The 24,433-nt window shown below is 34.9% G+C and overlaps 1 protein-coding gene across 1 annotated transcript in view; it reads left to right on the top strand.

The window, feature by feature from the left end:
* The window catches only part of ZYG11A (zyg-11 family member A, cell cycle regulator), a 55,227-nt gene that overhangs the window by 8,795 nt on the left and 21,999 nt on the right, over positions 1–24,433 (top strand). Inside the window, exons 2-3 of the mRNA XM_031465146.2 lie at positions 2,350–2,515; positions 15,850–16,601. Coding sequence (XP_031321006.2) covers positions 2,350–2,515; positions 15,850–16,601 — 918 coding nt within the window. The remainder of the gene's footprint in view (positions 1–2,349; positions 2,516–15,849; positions 16,602–24,433) is intronic.

Genomic DNA, 24,433 nt, shown 5'->3' with positions numbered 1-24,433 from the left:
AATAGGGTAGCACTTTCTTTTGTACAGTTAAATTCATACTTAACATGTAGGAATTGTGGAATTCAGGAACCCAGGGAACCCATTTTTAGGTAACTAACCAAGAAAAATGAAAACTATGTTCACCTAAAACTTGTATGAATAGTTATAGCATCTATATTCGAAGTTGTCAAAAACTTCAAATAATCCAGATGCCCTTCAGTTGGTGAATAAAGAAATTGTGGTACATTCATGAAGTGGATTTCTTCTCAGCAATAAAAAGGAATGGGTTATAAAAACATGCAACAACATAGATGAATCTCAAATGCATTATGTGAAGTGAAAGAAGTCAGATTCAAAAGGCCTATTGTGATTTTATTTATGACATTTTGGGAAAGGCGGAACCCTGGCAGGCAGAACACAGATAAATGGTTGCTTGGGGTTGGTGGGAGGGATTGTGTAGAAAGGGACTCTAGAGAATTTTGGGTCATGGAACTGTTCTCCATCTTTATTATGGTGATAGTACACAACTGTACGTATCTGTCAAAACTTGCTGAACTAACTATATACCAAAAAGTAATTTTTTTTCTGTATGTAAGTCATACTGCATTTAAAAGAAAAATAAAAATGAATAGGAGGAAAGTGATTACAGCATTTAAACTTATTGAAGAAATTTGATTATGAAGAGGATTAACTAAAGAGGATGTGGGGGTCAACAGAACCTTTTTTTAAGGCAATAATAGAGCATGCATTGTATGTTAAGAATGGTCTATTTGAGAAAGAGTTTGAAGATGTACATAAATGAAGAATAACAGGAGGGGCCAAGGCAAGAGGGATGAAATCCAGCCAGCACATGTGGAAGCATTGGTCTTTGCAAGGAGGTACATGTTTTCCATATAAGAGGAGAACAAGGAAAGTTTCCAACTAAATTTGATGATGAGGTGGCTTCATTTTTCTCAGTGGAGTCAGATTCTGATATCAGCGTGAAATGGGTTTGAGGAACAAGTAGAAGACATGAAATAATTCTTGCCTCCTGGTAGGAGAGTGCCCTGTCTAGAGAGACCTTGAAGGATTTCCAGCTTCTGAGGGCTCATTTGAAGTTAATGATTATGAATTTGCCATGACATACTATGTTGTGTGAATCTTGCCATCTGCATAGATGATTAGCTGCTGGGTATTGCCATAAAAAAGGTGAATAGTGAAATTGTTCCAGGAGAATTTCTGGAGTGTAATGGTGGAGGGAACAAGAAGTTGAGAGTATTTGTAAAGGAGTAATTTATACTTTGGACCATGGAGGGAAATTTAATTTGTTAAAAGTGGTATGATCAACGAATTATTACATGTTGGAACCTTTGACAAAGATAGCAATCTCTGGCTTATCACTTTATTAATGTCTGAGTGCCATGCCTTTCAAATATTTGTTGAATGAACAGGTGCCAGCCTCTTAGAGGAGAAAGGGACCATATGCCTCCATAGTCTCACCTTTGTCAGTTTGTACTCTTCTACACCCCCTGGGTGTAACAACCTTTTACCTTATGAACACTTTTGAGGGTAAGAGTAGTAATCACTGAATAAATATTTGTTGAGTGAATGACTATGTGATTTCTGCTTGATTAGTCCTCTGAAATTGTCTGATTTATTGGATGTATTCCCTACTAAACTGTTAGCTTCAAAAGGATTGAAACTGTATTTTATTCATCCCTGTATTTTCAGTGACTGGCGTAGAACGGGAGATAAGTGAAGGATTGAGAGAATTTAATTTTTTAAAAGATACAACAGAATAGACCTAGAGATTACCATACTAAGTGAAGTATGCCAGAAAGAGAAAGGCATATACCATATGATATCACTTATATGTGGAATCTTAAAAAACAACATAAATGAATTTATATACAAAATAGAAACAGACTCACAGACATAGAAAACAAACTTGTTACCAGGAGGAAAAGTGATGGGAGGGATAAATTGGGAGTTTGGGATTTGCAGATACTAACTACTATATATAAAATAGATAAACAGACAACAAGGTCCTACTGTATAGCACAGGGAACTATATTCAATATCTTGTAGTAACCTATAATGGAAAAGAATATATATATGTGTGTATAACTGAATCACTATGCTGTACAGCAGAGACTAACACAACATTGTAAAAAATTAAAAAAAAACAATAAAAAAAGATACAACAGAAGCTACATCAGATAAAATCTTCCATACAGTTAACTATTTGAACAAGATGGTTTCATTACATGTAAATCATTAGAGTAAGGAGAATATATTTTCAGATATTAAGTATGATGTAGGCATGACCACTTTTATGTTGAATTTTTATAGATGTATTCTAACAATTTTGTTTGGGGATTTGTTTGCTAGGAGGAGTCATCTCCCTACACTTTGGTCAACATCTGCCTGAATGTCTTGGTAGTTAACCTGGAGAAACTGTGTTCTAAAAGATCTGATGGAACGCTTTGCCTTCCGGAGCATTGGAGTTTCCCTCAGGAATTAGCTGATCAATTCGTTGGGGTGATGACTTTGCAAGGTAATGATAAGGCTCTTTTATAGTGTACTCTTATAGCACTTTACTATTTAAAAAGCACTTTCACATATCATTCCTGTTTTGCTCCTCACAACAACTGGTGAGAAGTTTTATTTTGTGTTGAGGCTGGTTCTCAGAATCATTCTGAGATCCCTTGATGAAAATTGTTTTGCTTCTAGGCTTACCCTGCTGTTGGCTTAGCAGAGTGATGGTGGTAGAGGTAGTAAGTCAAGTTACCACTCATCTGCACTCTACCTTCTGAAATGCTGTTGCTGTAGTCTCATCTTTATCTTTTCATGGTGAATATGAGCCTTAAAATTTTTTTCCTTTACCTGCCATTGTAGTGGGGCTTTCAAAGAGCTATGTTTAATTTGTTGTTAGTTTTCTTGTTAATTAAAAATTTTAGTAATAAATTATTGAGATAGATTCACATACCGTATAATTTATCCATTTGAAGTATACAGTTCAATTATTTTTTTAGTATATTCACAGATTTGTGCAGCAGTTAATTTTAGAACATTTTCATCACCTCAAAAAGAAACTCCCTTACCCAACCCCTTAACTCTAAGCAATCACTAATCTACTTTCTACCTCTGTGGGTTTGCCTTTTCTAAATGTTTAATATAAATGGAATCATGCAATATGTGGCCTTTTGTGTCTGGCTTTCACTCAGCATGATATTGTCAAGGTTCATCCATGTTGCAGCATCAGTTACTACTTTATTTTTATGGCTGCATAGTGTTCCTTTGTATTGATATGCCACCTTTTATTCATTTATCAGTTGTTTCTATATTTCGGCTATTATGGATAATGCTACTATAAACATTCATGTACACATTTCTGTGTAGATATATGTTTTTATTTCTCTAGAGTGTATATCCAGGAGTGGAATTGCTGGGTCAAATGGTAGTTCTATGTTTAACTTTTTGAGGAATTTCCAAACTCTTTTCCAAAGTGGCTGCACTATTTTACATTCCCATCAGCAATGTTCCAATTTCTCCACATCCTCACCAAAACTTGTTATTATCTGACTTTTTGATTATATCCATCCTGGTGGATGTGAAGTGGTATCTGATGTGATTTTGATTTGCATTTCCCTAGTGATTAATGATGGTGAGCATCTTTGCATGTCCTTGATGGTCATTTGTTTATCCTCTTTGGAGAAGTCTCTATTCAGGTCTTTTGCCTATTTCTTATTAGGTTACTTGTCTTTTATTATTGCATTTAAGAGTTCTTTATGTATTCTAGATATAAGTCCCTTGTATTACTTTCTTCCATTCTGTAGATTGTCTTTTCACTTTGTTGATAATGTCCTTTGACTCACAAAAGTTTTTTTGATGAAGTCAGTTTATCTCTCTTTTCTTTTGTTGCTTATGGTATCATATCTAAGAATCCATTGCCAAATCTAAGGTCCTATATGTCTATCCTTATGTCAGTACCACACTGTCTTGGTTATTGTTGCTTTGTAGTGAGTTTTGAAATTGAAAAGTGTGAGTCTTCCAACTTTGTTCTTCTTTTTCAAATTTGTTTTGATTATTCTGGGCCCCTTATATTTCCATATAAATTTTAGATTCGGCTTGTCAGTTTCTGCAAAGAATCCAGTTGGGATTTGAATAGGAATTGCATCAGATATGTATATCACTTTGGGGAATATTACCATCTTAACAGTATTAAGTTTTTTGATCCATGGTTATGACGTTTTTCTATTTATTTAGATCATCTTTAATTATTTTCACCAATGTTTTGCCATTTTAACAATCTGAAATCTTTAATACATAAGCATGGGAGATCTTTCTACGTACTTAAAATAGATCTTTAATTTCTTTCAACAGTGTTTTCTAATTTATGGGTATAAGATTACACGTTGGTTGTATACCTGAAACTAACATTGTAAATCAACTACACTTCAATAAAAATTTAAAAAATCACACTCCGGTTAAGTTTATTTCTAAGTATTTTACTCTTATGATGCAATTGCTTCCTTAATTTCATTTTTGGATTGATTATTTCTAGTGTACAGAAATGCAGTTGATTTTTTTATGTTGATCATACACCCTGGAAACTTGGTGAATTCATTTATGAGTCCTAATAGTTGTTTAGAGGATTTCTTAGAATTTTTTTATACACAAGATCATGTCATCTTCAAATGGAGATAGTTTTACTTCTTCCTTTCCAATTTGGATGTCTTTTATTTAATTTTTACCCCAACTTCCGTGGCTAGAACCTCCAGTGTAATAGAAATATTGAAGCAGACACCCTTGTCTTTTCCTAATTTTAAGGGGAAAGCATCTAGTCTTTTACCATTAAAGAATGATGCTAGCCTTGGGTTTTTTGTAATTGCCCTTAACAGGCTGAAGAGATTCCCTTCTATTTAGTTTGTTGAATGTTTTTATCAGGAATTCCCTTCTATTTAGTTTGTTGAATGTTTTTATCAGGAAAAGAGTATGTTACTAGATTCAGTTTGCTGGTAATTTGATGAGGATTTTTGCATCCATAATTTTAAAAGATATTTTGTTCTGTAACTTTGTGTTCTTGTGCTTTCTTTATATGGATTTTTGGCATCAGGGAAGACTGGCTTCAGGGAGTTGGAAGGTGTCCCCTCTTCTTTTTTTAAAAAGTGTTTGTAAATAATTGATATGTATTCTTTAAATGTTTGGTAGAATTCACCAGTGAAGCCTTCTTGGCCTCTTTGGGTAATATTTTTAGGACAAATTCAACCTATTTACTTATAGGTCGATTCATATTATCTGTTTCTTGAGTAATTTTGGTAGTTTGTGTTATTCTGTGAACTTGTCTGTTTCATTTAAGTTATCTTATTTATTGGCATATAATTTGTTCATGATATTCCTTTATAATCCGTTTTATTTCTGCTAGGTCATTGTTCTGTTCCTTTTTTCATTTCTCATTTTAGAAATTTGAGATTTGTTTTGTTTTGTTTTTTTGGTCAGTTGAGCTAAAGGTTTGTCAATTTTGTTGATCTTTTCAAAGAACTAGCTTTTGATTTCATTGGTTTTTTTTTAAACTTTATTGTCTTTTCTGTCCTCCATTAATTCCACTCTAATCTTTATTATTTCCTTCCTCCTGCTCATTTTATGTTTAGTTTGCTTTTCTTTTTCCTGTGTTTTAAGGTAGAAGTTTAGGTTATTGATTTAAGAACTTCTTTTTAAAATTATGAATTAAAGCTATAAATTTCCTTGAAGCACTGCTTTATCTGTGTCCCGTAAGTTTTTTGTGTGTTGTCTTTATTTTTCATTCATCTCGTTTGTTTATTTTTAGAGGAGGTCCTGGGGATTGAACCCAGCACCATGTATATGCTGAGCATGTGCTCTACCACTTGAGCCATACCCTCCCCCCCTATTTTTCATTCATTGCAAGTTATTTTCTTATTTCTTCTTTGGTTTCTCCTTTGATCCTTTTTTTTTTTTTTTTTTTTAGGAATATACTGTTTAATTTTCATCAGCTTGTGAATTCCCCAGATATCTTTGTTATTGATTTTTATTTTTATTTTATTATAGTTGGAGAACATACTTTGTTTTATTTCAGTTTTTTAAAATTTACTGAGATTTGTTTTGTTGCCAGATATATGCTCTTTTCTGGAGAATGTATCATGTGCACTTGAGAATAATGTGTATTCTGCCATTATTGGGAGAGTTGTTTTGTAGGGTTCTGTTAGATCTAGTTGGTTTATAATGTTGTTCATATCTTTCGTTTTTTTGTCAATCTTTTACCTAGTTTTTCTACATAGAAAAAAGTTTTTAAATCTTTTTGTTATTCATGCTAAATAGGATATACATGTACTTTTTAAATACATTGTTAGATTTGGTTTGCTAATATTTTGTTGAGGATTTTTGCATCTATGTTCTTGAGAGCTATTGTCTATAGTTTTCTTTTGTAATGTCTCTGTGGTTTTGGTGTTAAGGTAATGCTGGCCTCAAAGAATGACTTAGGAAGTATTCCCTATACTTCTATCCTCTGAAAGAAATTATAGAGAACTGGTATAATTTCTTCCTTAAACGTTTAGTAGAATTCCTCAGTGAACCCATCTGGGCCTGATTCTTTGTTTTAGAGGTTATTAATTATTGAATACATTTCTTCTATAGCTGTGGGCCTATTCACATTGTCTATTTTGTGTGAGTTTTGGTGGAATGTGTCTTTCAAGGATTTGGTCCATTTCATTTAGGTTATCATACTTATTGGCATAGAGTTGTTCATATTATTCCTTTCTTATCCTTTTAATGTCCATGAGATCTATAGTGATGTCCCCTTTCTCATTTCTGATATTAGTAATTTGTCTTTATTTAAGTTAGCCTGGCTAGAGACTTACTGTTTTTTATTGATCTTTTCAAAGAACCAACTTGTTTTGTTTATTTTCTTCTACTGATTTGAGGTAACATTGATTTATAACATATCAGTTTCATGTGTCCATTATATTTACTTTTTTTCCCCAACCTTTTTTAATACAATTTTTTAAGGTTACATTGCATATACAGTTGTTACAAAATACTGGTGTACAACATTATATTTCTGCTTCTATATACCCTACAGTATGCCTACCACCTAATATTTACTTTCCTTCTGTCACCATACAGTTGATCCCCTTTACCCATTTTGCCCTCCCTGTGACTTCTTCCTCTCTGATAACTAATACTTTGTTCTTTGTATCTACATGTTTATTTTTATGTGGTTTAGTATTTCATTTATTTTGTTTATTTTTTTATATTCCACATAAGAGTAAAATCATATGATATTTGTTCTGTGTGACTTATTTCACTTAGCATAACACCCTCAAGGTCCATCTATGTCATCAAAAATGCTAAGATTTTGTCTTTTATGGCTGAGTAATATTCCATTGAATATATTTTCCACATCTTCTATATCCAGTCATCTACTAATGGACACTTAGGTTGTTTCTATATCTTGGCTGTATCTATATGTAAGCAATGCTGCAGTGACCGTAGGGGTGCATATATCTTTTGAGCTTCTCTTATTTTTTTGGAGGAGGAGGAGAGGTAATTAGGTTTATTTATTTATTTGTTTTTAGAGGATTGAACCCAGGACCTCACGCATGCTGAGCACGTGCTCTGCTATTTAAGCTATCCCCCTGCTCCCTACTTTTTGAATTAGTGTTTTTGTGTTCTTTGGATAAATGCCTCAGAAGTAAGATAGTTAGATTATATGGTAGTTCTAGTCTTAAGTTTTTAGGAGTCTCCATACTATTTTCCATAGTGGCTACACCAGTTTACATTCCCATCCACAGTGTATGAGGCTTCCCACATCCTTGTCAGCACTTATTATTTTTTGCTATCTTGGTAATAGCCATTCTAACAGGTGTGAAGTGATAGTTCATTGTGGTTTTGATTTGCGTTTCGTAAATAATTAGTGATATTGAATATCTTTTCATGTGCTTGTTGGCTATCATATGTCTTTAGGAAAATATTCAGTTCCTCTGCCCAATTTTTAATTGGGTTGTTTGGTTTTTTGTTGTTGAGTTCTTTCTATATTTTGGATATTAATCCCTTATAGAATATATATCATTGACAAATATCTTCAATTTGGTGTGTGGTTTTTTCATTTGGTTGATGTGCAGAAGCTTTTTAGTTTGATACAGTCCCATTTATTTATTTTTGCTTTTGTTTCCTTTGCGTAAGGAGATATATCTAGAAAGATCACTGCTAGGAACGATGCCAAAGAGCATATTACCTATGTTTTCTTCTAAGTGTTTTATGGTTTCAAGTCTTTAATCCATTTTGAGTTGATTTTTTTAATGTATAGTATGAATAGTAGCCTAACTTAATTTTTGTGTATGTAGTTGTTTAGTTTTCTCAACACCATTTATTGAGGAGATTATTCTTTTTCCATTGTATGGTCTTTGCTCCTTCATTGTAAATTAATTGCCCATATGTGCATGGATTTACTTCTGAGCTCTCAATTCTGTTCCATTGATCTTTGTTTTTCTGCCAGTATCATGTCATTTTGATTGCTTTGTAATATGGTTTGAAATTAGGGAATGTACTGTCTCCAGCTTTGCTATTTTCTCATAGTTTGGCCATGTTTTTTAAGTCATCCAGCCATTCTGACTTTTGATCGGTAGATTCAATCTATTTACATTTAGGATGGCTACTGACAGATGAGGACTTGGTAATGGCATTTTATCTTTTGTTTTTTTGGCTGCTCTATATCTCTAATGTTTCTTTTTCCTTGTGTTTCTGTCTGCCATTTTGGTTTGGTGTTTTTCTATGATGTTTTTCTCAGTTTCCTCTTTTTTTTATATTTTGTTTCTTTGTTCTAGATTCATGTTTTGTGGTTATTGTGAGATTTGTATAAAACATCTCATAGATAAAATAGTCCTTTTTATTCTGATAGCATCTTATCTTCATTTACCTAGATGGGTTTTGTCCTTTTCCTCTTCTACTTTTGTGTTTTTCTTATTTCAGATTATCCTTTTTATGTTAGGAGTTTGTTACCAAATTGAAGTAGCTATAGTTATTTTTTTATGCCCTTTTACCCTCTTTTAACCTTTATGCTATAATAAAGTGTTTAAAAGCTATTCAGGGGGGTTCATATAGCTCAGTGGTAGAGTGCATGCTTAGCATGCATGATTCAATCCCCAGGGCCTCCATTAAAAAAAAAAACCTATTCAGATAAACAGTTAAAATTTTCTGATTCTGTCTGTCATCTTACTCAAAGTTCTGTGTACTTTTGTCTTTTTGTTTCTGGTAGAAGAGCTCATTTCTTTTCTTTTTTAAAACATTTAATTAATTATTATATTATTTTTATTTTAGGGCATTAGGGGAAATAATTAGGTTTATTTATTTTTAGAGGAGGTATTGGGTATTGAACTCAGGACCTCATGGATGCTAAGCATGCGCTCTACCACTTGTGCTATACTCTCCCCCTTAGAAGAGCTCCTTTCAACATTTCTTGTAAGGTAGGTGGTGGTGATGAACTTTCTTAGCTTTTATTCATCTGGCAAAGTCTTTATTTTTCCTTTATATCTGAATGATAACTTTTCTGGATAGAGTATTCTTGGATGACAGTTTTTATCTTTAAGTATTTTGAGAATGTCATTCTCCTCCCTCCTGGCCTGCGAAATTTTTGCTGAGAAATCTGCTGATAGCCTTCTGGGGGTTCCTTTGTAGATTATCATCATTTTTCTCTGGCTACCTTTAAAACCTTTTTTTTTTTTTTTTTTTTTGTCAGTGACTTGATGATTTTAATGTAATGTGTCTTGGAGAAGGTCTTTTTGCATTGAGGTAATTAGATATTCACTTAGCTTCATGGACTTGTATATCCCTTGTATGTCCAGTTTCTTCTCTAGGTTTGGAAAGTTTCCAGCTTTTTATTTTTTGTTTAAAGAAACTCTGCTCCATTTTCCTCCATTCTCTTTCTGGGATACCCATTACCCTAATGTTACCCTTCCTAAAAAGAGTTGGATAGTTCTTGGAGAATTTCCTTTCTAAAAAATATCTCTTTTCCCTCTTCTCTTATATTATTTCTCTTTTCCTGTCTTTGAGCTTGCTAAGTCTCTCTTCCGGTGGTCTGCTCTATTTCCAATATTTTCTAATGCATTCTTTTTCTCATTTATTGAATTCTTCAGCTCCAGAATTTCTTTCTGGTTATTTTAGAGTTTTAGTCTCTTTGGTAGAGTATTCCTTCCATTCATTAATTATATCCTGAGCTCATTGAACTGCCTTTCTGAGTTTTGTGTAACTTGTTGAGTTTCTTCATGTCACCTATGTTGAATTCTCTATTAGTTAGATTGCAGTGTTCAGTGACTTTAAGTTTGGTTTCTGAAAAATTGTCATTTTCTTTGTGTGGTATATAGTGTTACTGTGATTCTTCATGGTGCTTGATGTTGCTCTGCCAGCACATTTGAAGTAACAAACATTTCCACTTGATCCTAATGATTTCACACATTGGAAATTAGAGATCTTTCTTTTGTTTTCCAGTAGATGGCACTATACCACACTTTTTTTTTTTTTTTTTTTTTTTTTGGTTTCTCTTATCTGAGCTGCCTCTGGTTATATTTTTACCACCCTCTACCACCTCTGTCCGAGGTGTCTTCCAGTGTCCTTGTTATCTCTTCTTGTGCCTCCAGAGTCGTTGGTGTCTTATTGTTGCCAGTGCCACTGATGTTGCTACTTGGGGTACCCAGATGGTGGCGGCTTTCATCCTTTCTGGGATCCCCTGAGTTCTGGCTCTGTAGCTGTGGTTTGAGAAGGGGAGTGAAGGAGGAGCTGAGGTCATGTGGATGCCTTCTTTGGTGGTGTGGGGTTCATGGGCTCCACCACTGCAGTTGGAGGGTGGTGAGGGGCCAGAGTTGTGGGTGCCTCGTGGCTGGAGGGATGGAGTCTCAGGACCCCACTACTGCTGCTCAAATCCTTGTGGCCATGGGCTCACCTGCAGCCAGGAGGCCAAAGCTGTATGCGTTGCCTCCCCTGCTGCTACCCTGTTCTCTGAGGCTGCAGGCATAGCTGCCATGGCCACATGATCATGTTTGCAGATGCTATCCCAACTCTTCCCCCAGTTCCTCTACCTTTAGATGTACTGGTGTGTGGAATTCTCTTGCTTCCTGGTGTTGGGCCATGACCTTTTTTTCATTGTGGATTTTTTTAAATTGAAGTATAGTTGATGTACAGTATTATTTATTATTATGTTATTACATATTATACTCCATTTATAGTTACTGTAAAATATTGGCTATATTCCATGTATTGTAAAATATATCTTTGTAGCTTATTTTATACATAATAGTTCGAACCTTTTAATCCTCTACTTCTGTATTGCCCCTCCTCCTTCCTTCTCCCCACTGGTTTGTTTTCTGTATCTGAGTCTGCTTCTTTTTTGTTATATTCAGTTGTTTGTTGTGTTTTTTAGAGTCTACATATAAGTGATATTATACAGTATTTGTCTTTCTCTGAGTTATTTCACTTAGCATAGTACCCTCCAAGTCCATTTGTGTTGTTGCAAATGGCAAGATTTCATTCTCTTTTATGGCTGAGTAGTATTCTATTGTATATATATACCACATTTTCTTTATCCATTCATCTGTTGATGGACACTTAGTTTGTTTCCATATCTTAGCAGTAGTAAATAATGCTGTTACGAGCATTGGGTGCATGTATCTTTTCAAATTAGTGTTTTTTGGTTTTTTCAGATATATACTTAGGAATGGAATTGCTGGGTCATATGGTAGTTCTATTTTTAGTTTTTTGTGAAACTTCCATATTGTTTTCCTCAGTGGCTGTACCAGTTTACATTCCTACCAACAGTGTCAAAGGGTTCCCTGTTCTCTACATCTTTGCCAGCATTTGTTGCTTGTGTCCTTTTTGATGATGGCCATTCTGACAGGTGTGACGTGATATCTTATTGTGGTTTTGATTTGCATTTCTGTGATGATTAGCAATGTTGAGCATCTTTTCATGTGCCTGTTGGTCATCTGCATGTCCTCTTTAGAGAAAATGTCTGTTCAAGTCTTGTGCCCATTTTAAGATCGGTTTGTTTGTTTTTTTGATATTGAGGTGATGAGCTGTTTGCATGTGCATTGTGGATGTTTTACTGATTGTAGATTGAAGGAGAGAGACCAACATATCGTTTTGCTCTGCCATATTGCTGATGGCACTCCCTCTGCTCTAATTCTTGTTTTTCTTCTGCTTACTTTTGATTTATTTTTCTTTTCTAGTTTCCTAAAGTAGGAACTTAGATTATTGATTCTTTTCTAATATATGCATTCAGTGCTACAACTTTCCCTCTAAGCACTGCCTGTACTGCATCCCACAGATATTGATAAATTTTCATTTTCATTTAGTTCAAAATATTTTAAAATTTCTCTTGAGATTTCTTCTTTGATTCATGTGTTGTTTAGAAGTCCATGTATTTTGGGATTTTCCAGTTATTTTGTTTTTTAAATAAACTGGTCATTTGTTCTGTGAAGTGTCCTATAATCTGGGTTTTGCCATTGTTTGACTCTGCTATGATTTGACACGTTCCTCTGATGCTTGTAATTCCTATAAGTTGGAAATTTAGAGGCTTACTCAGGTTCAGGTTTGATGCTTTTGGTAGTGCCCTATACTTCTTAAGGATGTTAATGATGTCTGGTGTCTGGTTGGTGTCTGGTTGGTGTTTGGTTGGTTTTTTGGTTTTGGTGGCCATAGATTTACTTAGTCATTACCTGCTTAGATTTATTAAATCATCAGGCGGTCTTGTAGGTCTGACTTAGTGTTTATTATTCTCAACCTTCCTGGCTTAGAGTACTTTGTTTTTCTGTTTTTTTAAATTTTATCCTTGATTACTGTTCCATAATTTCCTTTGTATCCTTCTGTTTTCCTGTATGTAACTTAAGTGCTTTGTGTTCCTTAAGGTTTTAGCTTGGGTACCCTTCTCACTTTGTACACTCCCTGGCTAATTTTCTTTGGTTTAGCTACCACTTCCCCAGAGTTTCCAGTGTGGACTTTATTCTAAGCTCCAGGATCACGTATCCAGGATGCCTCCTAGGTATCCTGTAATTCTTCTCTGGGCCACTGAATCATCGTATTCTTTTGGTTTTCTTCTACCTCAATGGCTGCTGCTTGTCTCTCCTTATCTAGCTTCACTGGAAAGGCAGTACAGATTAAAGGTTATGAGTTCTGGCTCTGGTGCCAGACTCTTTGGGTTTGCACACCATTTCCATGGGCCAGTTATTTAAGTTCCCTTGTGCCTCATCTCATCTGTGAAATGTTACTAATAATAAAACTGTCTACCTCATTGGGTTTTATGAGGATTTAGAGTTAATATATCTAAAATGTTTAGAACATTCAAGAACTGTTAGTTATTATCATGACTATTATTCCTCATTCTATTATCTGACCTTAAACGTGGGTGCTTTTTGGTACCTGGTCCTTGTTTCTTTTCTTCTTACATTCCCATGTCATCCATTCCTGTGCTTTTAAATACTGTCTCCTTGCCTATTAATTCCAAATGTTTATGCTTCAGTCTTGTGGGTTTAAAATATATAGAATCTAGAAGACCTTGGCTGATTTTGTGGTGAGTCTTGAAGATAGAATAACTGCTCAGATCTGTGTTGAGTTGGTGAGGGCTGGATCTTTATACCTCCCAAAACAGTCTTTGGATGTGAGTCTCCATGGGAAAGGGGTGTGACCTTGGGTAAAGCAACTCTTTTCAGCTGATGCAGTCCCTATAGATGAGGGCTGTCAGTTGGTAGCATTCCCAGGGCTCTAGTAAGTCCTTTATTTCTAAAGGTGATCTGGTGTCACATCACAGCATCTGCTACACTCCATTTCCCCCCATCTTAAGTGGTTTGACCATCTACCTAGTTGTTCAGTGACTTAGGAGCCATTTTGCATTCCTCTTCCCTCTAACCTTGATTCTCCTGAAACATTTCCTACCTTCATAACACACATGTCAAACGTTCTTTTCCTCCTAGCCCCTGTCAGTGACACCTTCTTCGTCTCTCCTGGCCTCCCAAGTGGTCTCCTTACCTTTTGCCCCTCTCCAGGCTCTGCCACACAGCAGAGAACAGTCCTCTTATACCTTAATCAGATCTGTCCACACTTCTGTTGCTTTTTAAAGGCTTCTCCTTGTACTTAGGGTAAAATGCCAAATGTTTACCCTGGCCTGCAAGGTCTGACTCTTGCCTCTGTCTCTAACCTGTCAGATGCTGGTCTCCCCTTCACCACTATGCTTTGGCCATCCTGGTTCTCTCATTTCACAGAAAAAACCAAGCTGTTTCCCATATCAGGTCTTTAGCTCTTTTCCTGCATCTGGAGTGACAGCTGCCTTTGCCTTCCATATCCTTTTGGTCTCAGCTTAAATGTCACCTCCTCAAACCTCACTGAGAGACAGAAGATTCTTGTCCTCCTCCTCCTCCTTTTCCTCACCCCTATATTATGTTCTTGTTTGTTTCCTTTAGAATACTTGCTACATTTTAAATGTTAGTAGTATTCTGCTTGTTCTATATTCTTTTGTATCTGTATTCTCCCTCTAGGATGTAAATAAACTCCATGATGGCTGGAGCCATGTCTGTCTCATTCACCATTCTCAGCATCTAGCATAGCACTTTGCACACCTTGAGCACTCAGTATTTGGTGAATAAATGTGTGAATGAATGTACTAAGTTCCTCCTCAAAGCCTTAAGTGTAGGGGTTCCTTTTTCCTGTCTTTGTAGCATAGCCCAGCTCAAACTGAGAACCTATGAGTCAGTTTATGCACCTTTTTCCTCAGTTCTTTTCCCCAGTTCATTTAGCTACCATGTTTTGTCAATTTAAACTTTCATATCTCATCATTAAAATCATTAATAATCTCTAATTCCTTTATATTATTACATAGTTGGTCTTTCTAAAAATGTAATTATGACTTCATTTTTTGCTTACAAATTTTGAGTTATTGTTTATAGGGTAAATGTCTGAGTTTCCTAGTTGTGTAGAGGTACCATCTGCCTTTTACCTTTTTCTCCATTCTCATTTCCATCCATGTCTCCCCTTGTACACTATGTTCCAGTAGTGCTGACCTACTTAGGGTCATCCTGAATAATCTGCTGTTCTGTGCCTCCATGTCTTTGGCGTGTTCTTCTACCCCTCACCTTCCTGGGAAAATGGATGTTTAGTCTTCAAAACCTTCCCCAAAGTTAACCTCATCTGTATTAATTCAATACCTGGTACGAATCATTATTGCATGTAATAACACTATTGTGTGTACAATATACTGTTGTCATTTATTTACCTGATGTGCAGACTGAATTCTTTGTGGTCACAGATGTCTAATTACCTTTTACCTTGTGTGCCTATTACTTAACACAGGATCTCACACAAAAAAGGTGCTCAGTAAATCTTTTCTATATGAAATCTAGTGTAACCCACTCATTTTACAGATGAGGAAAATGAAGTCTAGAGAGGTGACTTGTCAAAACCTATTTATAAATTTGGTTAAAAGTAATCATTAGTAGTACTATTTGTATATTTGTATACTATACTTACCTACTTCTTTTATTTTGTTCTTTTTTTCTGTGAATAAGGTTGCTATGGTTAAAACTGGGCTCTAGAGTCAAACTGGTTTTGATTCTTGATTCTGCCACACATTTTGACCTTGAGCAGGTTAACCTCTTTAAGCTTCAGTTTCCTCAACTGTAAGGTAGTAATAATAATAGTTGCTTTATAGTATTCTTGCAAAGACCAAATGAGATAATCTGAGTAAAGGGCTTAGAGCAATGCTTGGCACAGAGTAAGCAGTAAATGTAGTTATTATTGTTATTATTAGTATCTGTCAAAGTTCATTGGCTTATAATGCCTCCTGGGAAAGGCATGAGATTTAGTTGTTACAAGCTGGTTCTGGTTCTCTTATAGGCAAGCTGACTGACAGAACAGCGAGCATTTTCCAAGGCAACCAAATGAAACTGAAGCTGGTCAATATTCAGAAAGCTAAGATCTCTACAGCTGCATTCATAAAAGCCTTCTGCCATCACAAACTCATTGAACTGGACGCTACTGCAGTACATGCTGACCTCCCAATCCCAGACATCTTAAGTGGACTCTGCAGCAATAGCTGGATCCAGCAAAACCTCCGGTGTCTCCTGTTGGACTCAACAAGCATCCCTCGAGATTCAGGGCTGCTGTTCTTTGGTCAGCTCACTGGTCTTCGTGTTTTAAGTGTTTTCAATGTCTGTTTTCACAGTGAAGACCTGGTTAATGTTTCTCAGTTACCAAAACTGGAAAGCCTGGATATCTCTAATACTCTGGTCACTAACATCTCTGCACTCCTTACTTGTAAGGATCGACTCAAATCTCTCACAATGCATTATCTGAAATGCCTGACCATGACCAAACCACAGATTCTCGCAGTCATTAGAGAACTTAAATGTCTGCATCACCTTGATATTTCTGATCACAGGCAACTCAAGTCAGATCTAGCTTTTCACTTGCTACAGCAGCAGGATATTCTGCCTAATATTGTGTCACTGGACATTTCTGGGGGCATTTGCATCACTGATGGAGCTGTAGAACTGTTTATACAGCAGCGGCCTGCAATGCAATTTGTGGGACTACTGGCTACAGATGCTGGATATTCTGACTTCTTTTCTACAGAGCAAGGCTTGAGGGTTTGTTTTTACCTGAAATAAGTTTGTTTCATTTGTTCAGAACGTTATTAAACCTTTGTTGTGTATCAGAATCTGTACTAGGCATTAGAGTTACAAAGACAGATAAAAAATCCTTAAGGAGCTTAACAGTTAAGAATTGTGTAGCTACTGTGTGGTAGGTTGTGAAAATACAACCTTAAACAAGATAAAGTCCTAGCCTCCTCGTCTTCTAGTCTAGCTTGGTAATGATAAGCAGAGCCATTTATACTTTACTTCCTAGGTGCCAGATGTCATATTTTGCACACTATTTTATGCTTTAATCATCCCATTTTTCAGATGAGGACATGGAAGCTCAGGGAGGTTAAGCTACTTATCCACAGTCATAGAACTGTTACATGGTAGAACTGGGACTTGTATCCAAGTCTGTGACTCTAAAACTAGTGTTCTTCACCTCTGTTAACAGCTAGGTATAGTTAGTAAGGCAGGTGATCAATATGCCTAACACTGTTTTTGGTGAAGGTATGACAAAAAAACAATTTTTAAAAGCGCCTTAAGAAAATTTGCTAGGGTGTGTTTATAGCCTCTCATGGTGCTATTTTTAAAACAGCATATATTTAAATATTTATGTCCTAAAATATTTCTTTTTTAAAACAGTGGCTTTCTACCTCAGTTGTACATTCTGATCACTCTGGAAGTTTTAAAATATCCTGATGCTTGTGTCCCATGGTCCAGAGATTCTGCTTTAATTAGTCTGGGACTTGGCCTGGGCATCAAGATTTTGAAAACTCCGTAATTCTAACGTGCAGCCAAGGTTCAGAACCACTGCCTTAAAAGAACCCTTTAAAAAAATAATTAAATTATACTTATGTAATTCCTCCTAAAGTGTGAGAGTAAAGTGACTTGCAGTCATTAGTTGTTTTCACATTTTATTCTTTTGATTTGAAAATAGCAATGGTTGTATAATTCTAAAGTTCTTTTAACTTTCTAGCATCTTAATGAAGGTGGAAGCTACAAATAGATAATTTAAACTTTCAGATTAAATGTATATAGTAGAGAATTGTTTATCAGGAATGTACATCTAGGCCTATGTCAGATTAATGGCATATCATGTCACAGTGATCAGAAAACCACAGCAATTAAAAAAATATATTTTGACACATTAACTCATGGTATATACAGTAACATGGGAGAAGTGCTGGAATATTCTATAGAGAGATTATGCATGTAGTTAGGATACTATCAGAGTGGGGACCCCAAAAGAAAATGAGTTTTGTTTCAGTAAACTATACTTGTAAGTTTAGTTTATTTTGAAAAATTTAAATTATGCATTATATAATGTTGGATATAGTGGGAATGGAGAGGAGAGACCACAATCTTCCTGAAACCAAGAAACTCTAAAGATCTTAATTCAGACTTATGTGGAGTGTAAGGTATGGTGACTTTAAAAGGTATGTTTCAGAAAATCTTATATTTAAGTATCTCTCAAATTAGATGTAAAATATACCAAGTATTTTTGTTGCTTGTGCTGATTAAATTTTGCTTAAATTAAAAGGGATGAAATTAAGTGTTAGTGAAAACCTTCTAACACAACAAATATGTTATTTCTTCCACCCAAAGTTAGGATGGGCAACATGTATTTCAATCCCTTTAAAATGGATGGAGAAGGGCACCCACCTTTACTACTGAAAGCCATGTAACATTTTCATTTGCTAGGAAATCCTTGTTGATCCACTGATGGGGTGTCGTAAGAATCCCTTATGAAGATTCTTTTGTAATGGCATTTATAGGAAGCCAAGGAGAGAGAGGATGATGCACCAGCTGTCTGGTCTTCTGCTTGGTCTTACTGTGTCTTATCCTTTGGTTCTCTTTCAGCTCTTAGATCTGGATGATCATAAACTTTAAAAAATTTTTAGAATATATCCAGTGTTTAGATTCTTAGGAATGTGTAGCTCCTTGGGCCATTGATCTATATATAGTACTTGAAAATTTTTTTTGAAATAATTTTTAACTTGACAGATCACTAGTTTTAAACTTTTTGCCAATTTGTTTTATCATATCATATCCTGTCTACACACACACACACACACACACACACACACGAGTTTTTTTCCTGAACCATTTGAGGGTAAGTTGCGTACATCATTCCCGTCTACCCCTTAATGTACTTTAGTTTGTATTTCCTAGAGCAAGGATAGTTTCCTTAATGATCACAATGCAGCTATCAAATTTCAGGAAATTTAATATGGAAGTAATACTTTTATATATATTTCCAGTGTTGATTATCCCAGTAATGCCCTTGATGAAATATCTGTCCTTTTAGTCCAGGATCATTTTTGCATTCAGTTGTCATATTTCTTTATAATTTAAACCAGAAGGGTTCCTTAGTCCTTCCTGTCTTTTATTATATTGATATTTTTGAAGAATACAGAGCAGCTCTGTTTTGTTGGCCTTTTTGAAGAATGTTTCTCATTTTGGGGTTGTCTGATGTTCCTCATAATTACATTCAGGTTCTTCCTTCTCTGCCCGGAATACCACATAAGGAATGTTGTGTCCTTCTCAAGTGTATGACATCCTGAAGCACACAGTGTCCCTCATCAGTCATGTTAATTTTCATCACATGGTCAGAGTAATGTTCCGATACTAGATAAAATATCTAGGTATAGATAAAATATTATCTATATAATATTGTGTTGTTTCTATGCTACAAAGATAATCACTATTCTTCTTGCAATAATAAGTGATTTATAAGATATTCCAGGACTATACCAAAATCCTGGTCCTCATCAAACTATCTGATCTAGATTTAGAATCCTGTGATGATTCTTGCCTGAACCAAGCTTTACTGCAGTAGTTGCAAAGTGATGATTTTTCCAACTTCAGCTCTCCTTCTACACTTAGTAGTAGGCATTCTGTAAGGAAGAGCCCTTGCCTTCTCCATCTTACTTGTCTAATTTATCCTCCATTTGGACTCATTGATTCCTGTTGTTTTGGGTGGTTTATAATTCATAATGTTCTTAATAATTTCAATGCTCAATTTGCCACAAGTTGTCCAACGAGAGCTCCTTGAAAGTGGCTCCTGTGTCATTTTTTACATGCCCCCATATTGTTGTTGTTATTTTGATTACTTCTTTACTTACTTTACTTACATCTGGCACACTAAGATGTTCTGGGCTTCTTCCCTGTTTTCGCTTTTGAAATCAGACATTTCTCCCAGAAGCTCTGGTTCCTTTTACTAGGAAACCAATAGCTGTGTACTAAATGTGTTTTTAAGCCCTTCCGGCTAACAAAGCTAAGAAATATGTGAAATAAGTTTAAAAGTACCACTTCCAAATGTCCATCCTCACACCATTCTTTTTTGCCTTTTCATGTATTCTGTGTTTGTCTCTCTCTTTTCCACAATGAGAACCTTGGCTCCCAACAGCATCAGCATATTTGCATAATCCTACAACACATTTAGAAGTTTCAGAATTGCTGTATCTATACTACTTTGAAACACAAACCTATAAAGAAAAGTTCAAGATTTGTTTGCAGTTCTTTTCCTTTAAAAAATTTTGTTTTGTTTTGTTTGGTGGTTAGGTAATTAGATTTATTTATTTTTAATGGAGTTTCTGGGGATTGAACCAAGGACCTTATGCATGCTAAGCACCCACTCTACCACTGAGCTATACCCACCCCTCTTCTTTTTCTTCTTAACTAAAGGCATAGTCACAGTACTAAGCACAAGTATTTAGGTTTTTAAATTTCCTTATGCAGAAGGTAGCATAGCAGATATATTCTGTACTTTGCTTTTTTTACTTAGCAGTATGTCTCGGAGATCACCCTATGTCAGTTTATATTCCCATTTTGTGGTGGGGCATTGGAGGTAAAATACATATAAAATAAAACTTATCTTACCATTTTAACTTTTTTAAAGTATATATAGTTCAGTGGTTTCAAATACCTTCATAATATTGTTCAGCCATCACCAGCATTCATCTCCATAACTTTTTTCATTTTGTAAAATTGAAATTCTATACTTATTAAATACTAACTCCCATTAGACCTTCTCCCTGGACCCTGGCAACTCCCATTCTACTTTTTGTTATTATGATTTTGACTACACTATAGGTAGAACCATATAGTAATTGTCTTTTTGTGACTGGCTCATTTCACTTAAAATAGTGTCCTCAGGGTTCATCCATGTTACGGCATACAACAGAATTTCTTTCCTTTTTCAGGTTGAATAATAGCCATCATGTATATGCCACATTTTACTTATCCATTTATTAATGATGGTCATTTGGAATACTTCTATGTTTTGGCTATTATGAATAACATTGCTATGAACATGGGTATACAAATACCTCTTTGAGACCCTACTTTTAATTCTTTTGGTATATACCCAGAAGTGGAATTGCTGGATCATATGGTAATTCTGTTAATTTTTTGAGACATTTCCATACTGTTTTCTACAGCATTTCCACCAACAGTGCACAGATGTTCCAATTTCTTCACGTACTTGCGAACGCTTTTTTTCCCCCCAATAATGGCCATCCTAATGGTGTGAGGTGGTATCTCACTGAAGTTTTGATTTACATTTCTATACTGATTGGTGATATTGAACATCTTTTCTGGAGCTTGTTGACCACTGGTTTATTTTTGAAGAAATGTCTGTTGAAGTCTTTTGCTTATTTTTTGAATCAGGTTGGTTGTTTATTTGTTTGTTTTGTTGTTGTTGTTGACTTACAGGAGTTCTCTATATATTCTGGATATTAATTCCTCATCAGATATCTGATTGTAAATATTTTCTCCCATTCTGTGGGTTGTCTTTTTTCATGAAGTCCAGTTTGTCTGTGTTTCTTTTGTCGCCTGTACCTTTGGTGTCATATCCAAGAAATCATTGCTGAATCCAATGTTGTGAAGCTTTTGCCCCATGTTTCCTTGCAAGAATTTTACAGTTTTAGGTCTTAAATTTAGGTCTTTGATCCATTTTGATCTGATTTTTGTATATGGTTTTATGTCAGGTTCCATAACTTTATTCTTTTGCATGTGGATATCTAGTTTTCTCAGCACTACTTCTTTGAAAAGACTGTCCCTTCCCCACCAAAATGCCTTAGTACCCTTGTCAAAAATCGCTTGCCTGAATATATGAAGGGTTATTTGGGGGCTTTCTATCTTATTCCATTGGTCTGTACGTCTGTCTTTATGCTGATGCAGCAGTGTTTTGATTATTGTAGCTTTGTAGAAAGTTTTGAAATCAGGACATGTGAATCCCTTGGGATTCCATATAAATTTAGAATGTGTTTTTGTATTTCTGCCAAAAAGGTCATTGGAAGCTTGTAGGGATTGCACTGAATGTATAGATCACTCTGGGTAGTATTGACATTTTAAGATTTCTAATCCATGAACAAGTGATACTGTTTCCATTTATTTATGTCTTTAATTTCTTTTGGCAGTGTTTTGTAGTTTTCATTGTGTAAGTCTTTCACCTCCTTGGCTTATTTCTAAGTACTTTGTTGTATTATTGTAAATAGAGTTGTTTTCATAATTTCTTTTTCAGATTGTTCATTGTTACTGTATAGAAATGCAGCTGATTTTTGTGTGTGTCTTGTAACTTTGCCGAAGTCATTTATTAGCTCTAATGGGTGAGATTTTTGGTTTTTGTGGTTTTTCTTGGTGGAATCTTTAGAGTTTTCTACATATATAGATTATATAATCTGCAAACAGATAATTTTACTTCCTTTTCAATTTGGATGCCTCTTATTTCTTTTTCTTGCCTAATTGCTCTGTTTAGAACTTTCATTGCTGTGTTCAACAGAAGTTATTAAAGTGGGTGTCCTTGTCTTGTTCCTCATCTTAAAAGTGATCAGTCTCTCACCATTGAGTATGATATTCACTGTGGATTTTTCATACATGGCTTTTATTAAATTGAGGTAGTTTCCTTTTATTCCCAGTTTGTTGAGTGTTTTGCCAAGAAAGGGTGTTGAATTTCTTCAAATGCTTTTTCTGCATTAAATGAGATGATCATGTGTTCCCCTCCTTCCTTCTGCTAATGTGGTATATATAGTACATTTATTTTCATATGTTAAACCATTCTTGCATTCCAGGAATACATCCCACTTGGCCATGGTATACAATTCTTTTAAAATGCTGCTGAATTTAGTTTGTCCTTATTTTGTTGAGGATTTTTAAATCTCTGTTTATAAGGAGTCTTAATCTCTAGTTTCCTTTTCTTGTAGTGTCTTTGTCTGGATTTGGTATCAGGGTAATGTGGGCCTCATAGAATGAGTCAAGAGTGTGTTCCTTCTCCAGTTTTCGTTAAATTTTGAGAAGGATTGGTATTAATTCTTCCTTAAATATTTGGTAGAATTTACTAGTGAACCAACCAGGTCTTTGTTGGGAGATTTTTGATTATTGATCCAAATTTCTTACTAGTTACAGGTCTATTTAAATTTTCTATTTCTTCATGATGTAGTCTTATTAGATCTTGTGTATATAGAAATTTGCCCATTTCATCTAGGTTTTCCAGTTTTTTGGGGTATAGTTGTCCATAGTACTCTCTTGTAATCCTGTTTTTGTTTTTTTTCTGTTGAATTGGTAGTAATGTCCTGACTTTCCTTTCAGATTTTTGTATTTTGAGCCCTTTTTTTCTTAGTCTCTTTTCTTCCTAGTCCATCCATTTGTCAGTTTTGTTGGTCTGTTCAAAGAATCAACTCTTGGTTTCAATAATTTTTAAAATTATTTTTCTATTCTCTATTTCATTGATCTCTGCTTTAACAAGTATTATTTCCATCCTTCTGCCAGCTTTTGGTTTAGCTTGTTTAATCCATTCACATTTAAAGTAATTACTGATGAGAAGGAACTCTTCTCATTTTGTTCTTTGGTTTCTATATGCTTTATAGCTTTTTTTTTTTTTTTTGTCTCTTATTTCCTGCATTACTGTTTTCTTTGTTCAGCTGATTTTTTTTTTTGATAGTTTAAATTCCTTTCTCATTTCCTTTTGTGTATATTCTATAGCTATTTTCTTTGTGGTTACCATGAGGATTACATTTAACATCATAAAGTTATAACACTCTTATGTAAATTTATACTAGCTTAATTTCAATAACATAAAAACTATTCCTTTACATCTCTGTCCCAATGTCTTTTAATTGATGATGCCCCCAAATTACATCTTTATACATTGTCTGCCCCAAAGCATAAAATAAAAATGATTTTTAATGTGTTCTTCTCTTAAGTTGTGTAGAAAATAAAATTTGGAGTTATAACCCAAAGTAACAGCACTAACTTTTTAAAATTTTGATTTAATTTAAAAAATCTATTTTATTTTTGTTATTGGGGGGGGGGTAGGTTTATTTATTTATTTATTTTTAGCGGAAATACCTAGAATTGAACTCAGGACTTTGTGCATTCTAAGCATGTGCTCTAGCACTTGAGCTATATCCTCCCCCCAGCACTAGCTTTTAGATTAATACTTTTTAAAAAGGATTTCTTTCTTAAATCATGTAGAAAACAAAAAAGTAGAGTTACAGGCTAAAAAATGTCACTAGCTTTTGTAATTGCCCTTGTATTTATGTCTGTTGAGAGCTTTATTTCTTCACATGGCTTCTTGTTACTGCCTCGTGTTCCTTCATTTCACCCTGCAGGACACCCTTGAGCATTTTCACAAGCCAAGTGTAGTGGTAATGAACTTTCTCAGATTTCGTTCGTATAGAAATGTCTCTCTCCTCACTTTTGAAGAACGGTTTTGCCAGATACAGGATTCTTGGTTGACAATGTTTTTCTTGTAACACTGTGAATATATCAGCCCACTGTCTTTTGGAACTTTTTTTTTTTAATGGAGATACTGGGATTGAACCCAGGACCTCATGCAT

The sequence above is a fragment of the Camelus dromedarius genome, chromosome 14, assembly GCF_036321535.1.
Source record: "Camelus dromedarius isolate mCamDro1 chromosome 14, mCamDro1.pat, whole genome shotgun sequence".
Taxonomy (NCBI): Eukaryota; Metazoa; Chordata; class Mammalia; order Artiodactyla; family Camelidae; genus Camelus; species Camelus dromedarius.
Note: the sequence above shows the minus strand (reverse complement) of the source record. Positions and strands in the feature narration are given on the sequence as shown.